The sequence below is a fragment of the Periplaneta americana genome, chromosome 7, assembly GCF_040183065.1.
Source record: "Periplaneta americana isolate PAMFEO1 chromosome 7, P.americana_PAMFEO1_priV1, whole genome shotgun sequence".
Taxonomy (NCBI): Eukaryota; Metazoa; Arthropoda; class Insecta; order Blattodea; family Blattidae; genus Periplaneta; species Periplaneta americana.
This window is the reverse complement of record NC_091123.1, coordinates 171673060-171685077: the sequence shown is the minus strand read 5'-3', so window position 1 is coordinate 171685077 and position 12018 is coordinate 171673060. Positions and strand designations below refer to the sequence as shown.

The following is a 12018-nucleotide window of genomic DNA, read 5'->3' as shown; positions in this document are numbered from 1 at the left end:
CTTAGAGAGCGAAATTTTTTTTTACTGAAATCCACCGCTGACTGCCAGTACCTCAATCAGTCTGACAGGTACCCCGGTATGGTGAACAGCTAGGGGTGTAGAGGGAGGGAGATCACGTAGTTGCGTTCGACTCCGTGCGACATGTACTACTGATGCCCACGTCTGCTGTAAACTCTTTAGGAATAAAAATTAATAATGTAAACAGTAACCTTCCACTTGAGTTGAAATCTGTGCCTACACTTTCTGTAATCAGGAATGCTGAAGTAGAAAATCCTATGGATAAAAATACTCATTATTAAAGTCAACTGTTTTAAAGTTAAGACAATCGTCTTTAAAACACGTTAAAAATAGCACCAGTTAAAATGTAATTTGTATTAACTCGTATGTAGTATGTTACATTGTTCTTTGTTCTTTTTCGGCACTATACACTACAGTATTTGCGTTGTATTTAATTTTCCCAGAAGAATGTTATATGATGCAAAGAAAGTGTGACTTCCAAATAGATATCATATCTATAGTCGTGTCGTTATTTCTGGCGTGACTCCTTCTCTTTGCTTACGCCTTAGAAACTGAAAGCTCTATAAAGTCTATAATCTTTTCGCTGTACCTAATGTAAACAATAGCACATGACTGAAGTGAGGCTTCATTGGCCGCTGTTTGGCGCCATAGATTCTCAGTACGTGTTCCCGCCCACTGTTGTACATTCTGTTTCATGTTAAACATTTCCCGTTACTCGTCAAGTAGGCCTAACCTCGCTACTATGCATTCGTTTGCTTAGGAAACTTTTACTTTATAATTACTTACTTACTGGCTTTTGTCCACACCTGTGGAGTAACGGTTAGCGCGTCTGGCCGCGAAACCAGGTGGCCTGGGTTCGATTCCCAGTCGGAGCAAGTTACCAGGTTGAGGTTTTTTCTGGGGTTTTCCCTCAACCCAGTATGAGCAAATGTTGGGTAACTTTTGGTGCTGGACCCCGGACTCATTTCACTGGCATTATCACCTTCATCTCATTCAGACGCTAAATAACCTAAGCTGTTGATAAAGCGTCGTAAAATAACCTACTACAATTAAACTTGCTGGCTTTTAAGGAACCAGGAGGTTCATTGCCACCCTCACATAAGCCTGCCATTGGTCCCTATCCTGAGCAAGATTAATCCAGTCTCTACCATCATATCCCACCTCCCTCAAATCCATTTTAATATTATCTTCCCATCTACGTCTCGGCCTCCCCAAAGGTCTTTTTCCCTCTGCCCTCCCAACTAACACTCTATATGCATTTCTGGATTCGCCCATACATGCTACATGCCCTGCCCATCTCAAACGTCTGCATTTAATGTTCCTAATTATGTCAGGTGAAGAATACAAAGCGTGCAGTTCTGCGTTGTGTAACTTTCTCCATTCTCCTGTAATTTCATCCCTCTTAGCCCCAAATATTTATAATTACTGTAATTAAATCTCACATAACTTATTACGTACATTTAAGACTATTTGGTTTTCTCCGCTTTTGAGAGGGTTTCTACTCTTATGATTAATAACCAAACATACCCAGGATGCAGAAGCCATACTTCAGTACCACGTGCTTACACGAACAACTACGAGCTACGCCAGCATGTTACAAGAACAGACTACCTCGGTATTACTGTTTGTATTCATCAGTGTTCATAGTAAGAAAATATAAAAGTAGTTTTTCTTTTACATATCGTTTTACATATGAGTGAAGTTAAATGTTTCATTGTATTTAACAACTAGAATTCAATTTTTTATTTTCAAATAATACAAGATAATAGTTTCCAAATACGGACTATATTTTCCTGCATTGTGTGAGTGTTTCGATGGGAGCCAATCACGGGTATGACAGCAACGTGCTTGTGTTTACATTAGGATTTTTCTTACAGCGAAAACAGTATAGGTAGGTAGTTCATTCGCCATTTTTGTTCATTCGTTGCTGAGCTACCAGACGAGGGATCTATTTGCCACACCATTAAACATTATCATGTCGTAGCTCTTATGAAAATAAATCAAACACGTTGTAGTTGAGCAAATAATTGAGCGGCAAATAACGTCCTTGTGTGCTTTCTGCGAATGCCAACGAAAGAGCCAAAATGGCGGACGATTATATTAAGTATTTATCGAGCCTTAGGAAGGGCATAACGTCATCAGCAGCGAATGACAAGACGCACACGTTCAAATGTAGCCAACCTGCAACGTGATTGGCTGCCGGAAATAAGAGCAAGGGACTATAAGAACATTTCTCGTTTCATTTTCTAACTACATGAAGAACAAAAAATATGATCATTCCCTTTAATGGTAAATAAGGTATTATACAGTGAACTCCATTTATTTTTATGCACGTCATTTGGATTGTAGATTATTTGTGTATTTGCGGTTTTACGATTTTAAAATCGACTAATTTTTGCGATGTAGTAAATCACTGCCTGTCCACCTCTGTGTGTCTGGCCGTGAAACGAGTGGGCCCAGGTTCGAATCCTGGTTGGGACAGTTATTTCATTGGGGTTTTTTCAGGAGCTTTCCCCCAACCAATTGAAGCAGAATTGCTGGGTAACTTTCGGCGTTGGACTTGGAACTCATTTCGCCATCATTAATTCACATATCATCCATACCATAGCCCAGGTTCAGTTCATTGTGCGGTGTGCTGTACTTGTACAAGAGCGCAGCTGTTCGGCTACCCAATCATTCACAGAATAGGAGTGGTAAGCACAATAAGCCTCAGGCTGCAGTGCAAGCCTTCGGGTCCCTCCTCTGTACAAAGAAAAAAAAATGACTGCTGCCTGCCATTAGTTTTCTAGTAATGATAGAGTTAGTGGAGGTTTTTTAGAAATTCGAGAAGGGAAGATGATTAAAGCTAGCAGCAGATTAAGGCATACAGGTAAATTTATTATTATTATCGTAAATTTGGACGTATTCTTCGTAAGTCCGTGCAGTTCCTCTCCTTCATTATTCCAGATAATCAGGAATTTAACATGATTATAGTTAATAAATAATAATGCAGTGAATTTATTTAATGATTAAAATTCTATTTGATATCTGGTTTAGACTTTTATGCCTAAAATTACTGTTTATTTTTGTTCTAAATAATTACTGTTTTGCATAGCTAAGTGCAAGCAGAAAAGATTTTGCTAATACTGCTGCAAATTGTACTTCTGTGATACAAGCTTTTAAAATTGGAAATGTTGAAATTGACATTCACTTTTTACAGTTTTACATTTTTGTAGCAGTGTTTATTTCTCGACTTCGAAGTTGTATTTATTTGGTGTGTGATACAGTTCAAAATGTTAACAACGTTAACATGTGAACAATTTGCATTGCCAAATAAAAAGACTTTAAAAAGGCTGGTTGATTCATTAGTATTACAGACTTCTTGTATGTTAATGGACGACTGTCTCTTCCTGGTAATATTGTGCAGAAGAGGTATGTAATATTTTGTATTGATATAGAATACCGGTAATAATTTTAATGTTTTATTCTATTTCTCTCTTTGGACAAAAGACTTGAGTTTCTACAGCATTTTCGTATATGTGTTAAATATTTACTTTATTTATTCATTTATTTATTTATTTACTTATCATTTCAAGATGTGAACATACAGGACAACCCAATTACAATATCCACTTACAGCTACAATATTAAATTGTTTAATACAAAATTACAAATCCTAATGATAATCAAGTGACACAGTGGACAAGAATTGTGTTGATATTTTCTCAGGACACTTCATTTTAGCCTAGAGGCATTTAATTGGTCTTCAGAGTTGTGTGGTAATGTGTGTTGCCCATCATATACAACATTGTCAAATTCATTGTTAATATGAGGTTCATTGTTATACAGTAGAATCCCTCTTAATCAGCACTAAAGAGACCAGACTAGTTCCGGATACGAGGTTTTGCCGGATAATTGACTAAATACCGATATAGGCAATACAAAAAAAGAAGTTCGTATTTCATGCTGCCAAATGTTGAAACTGCAGCCATGTGGAGCTTATTTCTCTATCACCTACTCATAACTTAATAAACTTAAAAACTGTGGATTTTCCTTATTAAAACACATCACACCATAAATAATACACTAATTGTAGGTCAGAATATTCACTGAAAATGAAAGTGCGTGTCGAATTTCCTATTGTGGCAACACTGATGGCCTGAACATGACTAAATAAACATAACAACTGTGTGAATTTTCTTTATTAAAACACATCACACAACACACATAGTACACTAATATTAGATTAGAGTATTCACTGAAATTGAATTTGTGGTCTTCCTAATGTGGCAACACTCACTTACAAATGGCTTTTAAGATACCCGGAGGTTCATTGCCGCCCTCACATAAGCCCGCCATCGGTCCCTATCCTGTGCAAAATGAATCCACTCTCTATCAACATATCCCACCTCCCTCAAATCCATTTTAATATTATCCTCCCACCTACGTCTCGGCCTCCCCAAAGGTCTTTTTCCCTCCGGCCTCCCAACTAATACTCTATATGCATTTTTGGATTCGCCCATACGTGCTACATGCCCTGCCCATCTCAAACATCTGGATTTAATGTTTCTAAAATGTCAGGTGAAGAGTACAACGCATGCAGTTCTGCGTTGTGTAACTTTCTCCATTCTCCTGTAACTTCATCCCTTTTAGTCCCAAATATTTTCCTAAAAACCTTATTCTCAAACACCCTTAATCTCTGTTCCTCTCTCAAAGTGACAGTCCAAGTTTCACAACCATACAGAACAACCGGTAATATAACTGTTTTATGAATTCTAAAATATGGCAACACTAAACATAAAAACTGTGTTGATTTTCTTTATTAAAACACATCACAGAACACAAATAATACACTAATTTTATGTTCGAACATTCACTGAAAACGAAGTTCGTGTGAACTTCCTAATGTGGTAACACTGACAGCCCAAACATAATTAAATAATCATAAAAACTGTGAAGATTTTCTTTATTAAAACACATCACATAACACAAATAGTACATTAATTTTAGGTTAGAATATTCACTGAAATTGAAAGTTCGTGCAGTCTTTCTAATGTGACAAAACTGACGGCCCAGACTGTGGCAATGTGACAAATTTAAACTTTTTTTTTTGGCCTAGCCAAAAGTGCTGTTAATTTGTTTTTTCATTCACACTCCCTCATCCGGAAGATCTGGTAACAAAAGTGAAGCGCGGAAGGAGGAGGAGATGGAGAATGAAGGCACTGACATGGACCACCTCTGATTGAAACACATTATGAACTCTCATTAAAATCTATAGTTTTTCCTTAAAACCTTCATTTTGTTGCATGTTCTTTTCCTTTATCTTAGCCAAATTCCAGGAAGTTGCCTCCTCTCTCTGAGATTTGCAGGGCAGTCATTGAAACAAGGTGACTAATTTTTAAGAAGTTGTGGTGCGAGTACTTTGAATAATATTTAAATGTAATTTTCTTTTAATTTTATGTCATTTTTCCATTAGTTTAAGGGCATTTTAATGATCATTTTCAGTAGATTTTTAGGTCATCAACATCCTCCCCCTAGTGATCAATATAGGGCGGGAATGATAATAATAATAATAATAATAATAATAATAATAATAATAATAATAATAATGATTTATTTAACCTGGCAGAGTTAAGGCCATACGGCCTTCTCTAACACTCAACCCGGAGTAAAAACTGCGTTACAAAAACACTACAAATTTACAAAGTACACTACAATTTTACACACAAAGCTGAATAAGATAATAATAATAATAATAAAATGTAAACAACAAGTAAGAAGAAATCAGACATAATATATAACATACAGAAAGAAAGAAAAAAGCATAATAAAATGTGAACAGCAGGTCAAAAATAAATGAGACATACAAAGTATAAAAAAATAAGACAATTATTGATGATGATAATAATAATAATAATAATAATAATAATAATAATAATAATGGTGGTGACGTACGTGGTGCACCCTATATTCCTGCACGAGAGCACTTCTGGGCTTTCTTTTAATTTGCATGAGGAGGACCAGCTGATTCACATTTTTTTTTTTTTGTGAGAGTAAATTTACCTAAAACACGTTCTACAGTGTGAACTAAAGGTACGGTCACACGTCGCTACTTTTGCAGCGCTGCAGTACAAAAAACTGCGCAACTCTTGTACTGCGACGTGTGAACAACGGTGCAACCCGAAAAATAGCGGCTGCCGAACCTGCTGCTCGCTACTTTTCCATGCTGCGCGCAGCTTAAAAGTAGCGACGTGTGAACAGGGTTCTCAGGGTTGCAGCCGCAGCATTTTTGATATCAGTTTTGTTGAAACTTTTGCTGCGTTTGCGACCAGTGTTGCCACCCATATGTGCCAATGATACTTTTATTATTTGGATGTATTTTAATGTTAGATGAATGAAAATAAATTATTTGTAACAGTTATTAAATGTACAACACAGTCTGAGCATATTTGCTGCGATATAATTCATTTTTTAAATTTTCCGTAGCGTAGTTCCAAACAGGAGGGCTGCCAACATTGATTATGTGAATATACTGTTGGTTATCATTTAAGTATATAGGCGTTTTTAAAAGTTTCATATTAAAAATAATGCCAATTTCTGAATACTAGATACGACTGAAAAGCAAATAATAGATAAGCTTTCACATGAGTTTATTAATAATGCGAACATAACCACAAAATGTATATTGAGAAGTCAACACGGAGTTGGAAACCTGCAGCATGACTGCGGCTGCAAAAGTAGCGCCTTGTGTATGAACAGACTCGCAACCTCCAGTTGCAACTTTTGCTGCACTTGGGTTGCGCAGCACGAAAAGTAGCGTGCAGCGCTCTACGTTTGGCTTAAGCCTCGTTCACATTTTTCAAGTAACTTGAATTCAAGTCACAGTTCAGATATATTCAAGTTATTTTGTTTTCAAGTAGGATAAAATGGCGTCCATGGATGTTGTGCAGTTAGGAATTTCTGTAGTAGCAAGCTTCCGTGCCAGGGAAATGATAAATATATCGAAGAAATGGAAGACGCGTTGTTCAGTATGGGTTAGGAATTAGATTAGTAAGAGAAATACAGGACCATTGATTATTACAAATAGAATAAGTGAAATCTTCAAGCAGATTTAATTATTCTTACCGCAAAAGTAATAAAATATAAGCGAGTCTGATTTACCATAATTGAAAATGATTATCTTGAAGCTGTTACAGTTCCCCCACAAAAATCTATCAACCACATTGAACCATGCCAGTTTCAGCAATAAATGTCATCCCTTCAAGCAACACTCTTCTCTTCTTAATCCCTCTTATCTTCCTCACTTCTTTTCTATCTACAGTTTAATATTTTTGTATTATTTTTCATAGGCTATCTCATCTGTGTCCACGTTAAAATCTCTGCTGTTCAGTTCTTCAATGAACTCTTCCTTTCTTTGCAGCTTCCTTTGCATTTCTATTACGAAACTTTGCAGTTTCTATAATCCGCAGGCCTTCGTGAATTTTATACAACTTCAGAAACTCAAATACTTGGTCATTATTCCACTTACTGCTGTTTGCTATTAATTTTTACGTTCCCAGTAGAACTGAAAAACAATCGGCTGTTAATTTAACGCTCTTAAAACAGCTGTTAATTTAAATTCCCGCTCTTTTCTCCTTGAATTCAAGTTATCAAGTGATGTTCACACTTTTGAAGTGTCCTTTCAAGTCAAGTAAAAAGTAGAAAGGGATCCAACTGCACTTGAAACTTGAATTCAAGCCGTTAATTGATTTCAAGTGAACTTGAAACATAATTCACACTTTTCAAGTTCGTCTTTTCAAGTTACTTGAAAAGTGTGAACGAGGCTTTATGTGTGAACACGACATGCAACTTTTGCAGCTGCAGTACAAAAGTTGCGCTGCAAAAGTAGTGACGTGTGACCGTACCTTTAGAGGAAGACATATGAACAAATTTAAGATGATCTGGTTATAGATAATTGTTTCTGAATTTATAGTATAATTACGTTTTTCTGGTCTTGTTTTTTATTTTCAGACGTGGTGGACACATGCGAGGAGGACGTGGTCGTGGTTCAATGCGTGGACGTCAGCAGTCCGTCCCCTCCAAGGAAGAATTGGATCTCCAGCTGGACCAGTATATGGCAAGCACAAAGTCCCACTTGGACAAAGAACTTGATTCGTACATGAATCAAGCTCAAGACGAGACGTGGGACTGAAAAGATAGACACGCGTGATGTGTTGTGCTTTGTGTAAATACACTTAAATGACTGTAAATCCTTATTGATGGACAATTTTTACCTGGTTGATAACTATAGTTAGCCAAATTGTGTGTTAACTGCAGAACTGATGTTTCAGAAGTGTATCTGAAAAGTTTAGAATCTATGCTGTTCAAATGTAATTCTTGGAGAAGACTGAATTTGCTAATGTGATTATGTGCGATTATGGAGATTGTTTCAGTTGGCTTCAACGGCACTTAACAAATTCTATTCAGATGTCATGGTTAGTTCAAATTGACCCTTTACCATGACTTTTCCTCTGTCACTGTAATAGTACAACTGCCCTTAAATTGTTGGCTGAAAATGTTTTTATTTAGCTTGTGTTAACTAGATATCATCTGTGTGATGTATGTATCCAGTTGGTATTCTGATTATTTTAGTACGCTTACTATGACTCGACATTTTTTAACTTGAATGTGTTGATATTCAAATACCACTGAGTTGATTAAACCACTTTCTTAGTATTTTTTGTCACTTATTCCTTTACTGTGTTCACGAATACAGCATAAATTAAGGCTTTTTGTTTATTGAAGTCAATTTTTATATTAAAATGATCTGTTAGAAGATTTTTATACTGTGATGTCAATGAATTGGGTGGATAATTGTTCCATAAATGTAAATGCAATCATCTTCATTATTTTGCAGTATTGCTGAATTTGACGAATGAAGTTATGAACTATGATACAATTTTGTGTTAACATTTTAGTTACTTTCGAGAGCATGCAGCATGAAAAACGCAACCCTTCAATTAAGGTACTCATCTACCCTCAATTTTTAATTTTCTTTAAAAAAAGTATTAGTTTTTTTTATTTTTATGTCATCTGAAAACTTTAACTTTCTAGTTTTCAAAAACATATCAGTTTTGTCTCTATGGTGTTGGTTAACCCAGATATGCCTACTGTCCTATTAAAAGGACAGTTGTCAGTGTTTCAAATTACCCTCTCTACAGTCAACGCATTTACTTTTTCACAAGTGTCACTACTACTAGTCTTAATTAGAGGCTTGCTAGGTGTGGTAAGACTGGTAATGAGAGTTCTGGTCATCTTTGAGTTTGAGATGTGGATGTGAGAATTGTTCGTTTATTTCAGCTATGGCATCCGAGACGCAAATCAGATAAGAATGTTAAATATTTTTACAGTTCGGAATTATTTTGCAAATTGTTGTAGATCAAATGACTCCTAATAAACATAAATATAACGCCAAACCACAATGTGTTCGAAATATCTATTCATTGCGACATGACAATGACGAAAACTTATGTGTCCTTTTAAAAGGACAGTAGGCATATCCCCATATATTTTGAAATTGTTTCGCTTTTTCAATTTTAGTGGATTTTCCCTGCACGAAATGCTATCTATGTTTGAAAATTATGCGATGGGCGAAATTTCATCTCATATACAGACATATCACTATAATGCAGCCTACAAATGCCACACAGAGTTCGTGTGCACTCAAAATTGGGTTTCTGGCATCTTGTCAGCCCACTGAGGTGTGTGGATATGAATGGAAAAGTTGAGACGGTGTCAGGTGTAGTTGCTGCGTAGCTAGTTGGCAGAGTGTTGGTTCGCTAAGCCAAAGGTCCCGGGATCGATACCCGGCTCCGGAACAATTTTTCCTTTGAAATTATTCGAGTCTGCTTCACAGGGAGATATACCTGAAAGCCAGATTTGCACAGCAAGATCTGTTTACAAGTGGAGGACTGGTGGCGTTCTGGAGGGAGGTATTGAACGGACATAAGTTTCTATTGTTTTTCATTTAGTATATTTAGAAGAGATCTTATTTTCTATCTAAATAGTCATTGCCATAACAATGTAGATTTTAGAAAATGAACTGAAACCTGTCTTTCGACATTGTCACAGCAATTTCTTCATTATATGTATCGTCACTTCTCTCCCAATATAACCTCCTCCTCGAAACTTCAACACTCTTTTCGCCTATTACTTATTTTTACGAATCAATAGCAATACGGTACTATTCAATGACGAAAGCATTCCAGAGTTAAAACGAATTTAGCCAGAGTGCATCATTCTTCAGAATAATATTAGTAGTAATAATAAAGAAACTATAATAAAATAATAACAATGATTTGTTAATAATAATAATAATAATAATAATAATAACAATAATAATTGTAAATTACAACAATTACATTGTTTCCTTTCATGTAAGCGTAGTATACAATTATTCCTCAAAATCTATGCTCATATGCCTACTGTCCTTTTAAAAGGACACCTGTTTCTAGCTCAACCAGTTACAACTAGAATGTTTCGACACTATATAAATACTTCAGTTATATACTGCATTAAATGAAATTTGAAAAATACACAAAAATTGCAAAAAAATATTTCAGGCATATCTGGGTTCATTACCCGAGTTTTTATTGACCGGAAACACCCTTTCTTTAAACCGGAAGTGCAATTGTACAAGTGTCAATCGTCACATTCTGTCAATTTTATTTATTTTTCGTGTAATAATTCGAATTGGACTGTAAAATTTGACTGTATTATTTTCCAGTCAGGAAGTTGTGTGTTTGGTTTTACAATTTTCCATACCCTCAGGATATAGATGATTTTTCTCAATGTTCAGTTTCACAGAATTTTACAACACTAATGTAAATACAAAGTGCACTTAGAATTGAAATATTTTCATAATTCTTGCACCAAAATGAATATGATTAATGTACCTAAGTGGCAAACTAAAAACAGTGTCCTACTGCTTAAGAAAGTTAATTTGAAATTTCTATGTTTGAAATTTTCTAAAAATAAAATGGCATTTTTCCTTAATGGGATAAGATAGGGGAAAACTTTTTCACAGCTTATTCTATGTTTTTAGGAGTAAGACAGTGAAAGAAATTTTGTTGTAATATGAAAACTGTGGGCCAAGGACTAAAATTAAAAAAAAAAAATTCAGTTTTTGCTTTTAAAAAATTGCCCCCATGTACCCCGAAAAATATTTGAGGGGTTTATTTTGCGTGAAAATCCTTAATTTTGCATTAAGTAATCGGAAAAAAAAAAAAATTGTTTTAAAAACTGGATAAAAATTGCAAGTTTTTCTTTCAAGGGTAGATAAGTACCTTAAAAGAATAATTTATTTTACATTTCTGTGAATAAATGATCATTTGTCTGTATATAATTTATTGGTTTATTATTAAGTTTTAACACATTTAAAATTCTGTTTATGAAAAAAAAAGTAATTCTTATAATAATTCTAATTGTACAGGAATGAAAGAAGTAATACATCAATATTTACACTTCCAGCCTTCTGTGGGTAACCCCATTGATGTTTATTTACTCTGTTATTTCTTTTAGTTTTACTGTCCTTCACTGACCTTTTTCTTTATTAGGATTTATTTACAATCGCCTGATTGACTGCATTGCCTTATACAGATTTATGCACTTTTTTATTTTGTATTGGTAGTCAAGTACATATTAAACACTTTTTGATACAGATTTATGACTTTGAAAATTTTAACTAATTTAATACAAGAAATAGGGTATGTCACTGTGTTTGCAAGTTTTGAGGAGATATTTGAAAGTTTTCTCCAATTGCAAAGAGTACACACTCCAATGATGTGCTTAATGGTAAGACTGGTATTGTATGTAATAAATTCTGGGAGATGATCTTTGAACAGAAGGTACTGAGTCAATATTGTGACCAATTGCAATTTAAGCTTGATCTTGTCGACTTAGAAAACTAGTTTGAAATATGTCTGTCGAATTTAATCTTGAACAATGCAGTTTATTGTATGTACGTGAAGTCCAAATGTATTT

General features: G+C 35.1%; 1 protein-coding gene across 1 annotated transcript in view; it reads left to right on the top strand.

Moving 5' to 3' along the window:
* Positions 1-11504, top strand: part of LOC138703727 (chromatin target of PRMT1 protein-like) — a 34003-nt gene extending 22499 nt beyond the window's left edge. The window contains exon 7 of the mRNA XM_069831846.1: positions 8008-11504. Within this exon, the coding sequence (XP_069687947.1) occupies positions 8008-8188 (181 nt within the window). The 3' untranslated portion in view covers positions 8189-11504. The remainder of the gene's footprint in view (positions 1-8007) is intronic.
* The last annotated feature ends 514 nt before the right edge of the window (positions 11505-12018 follow it).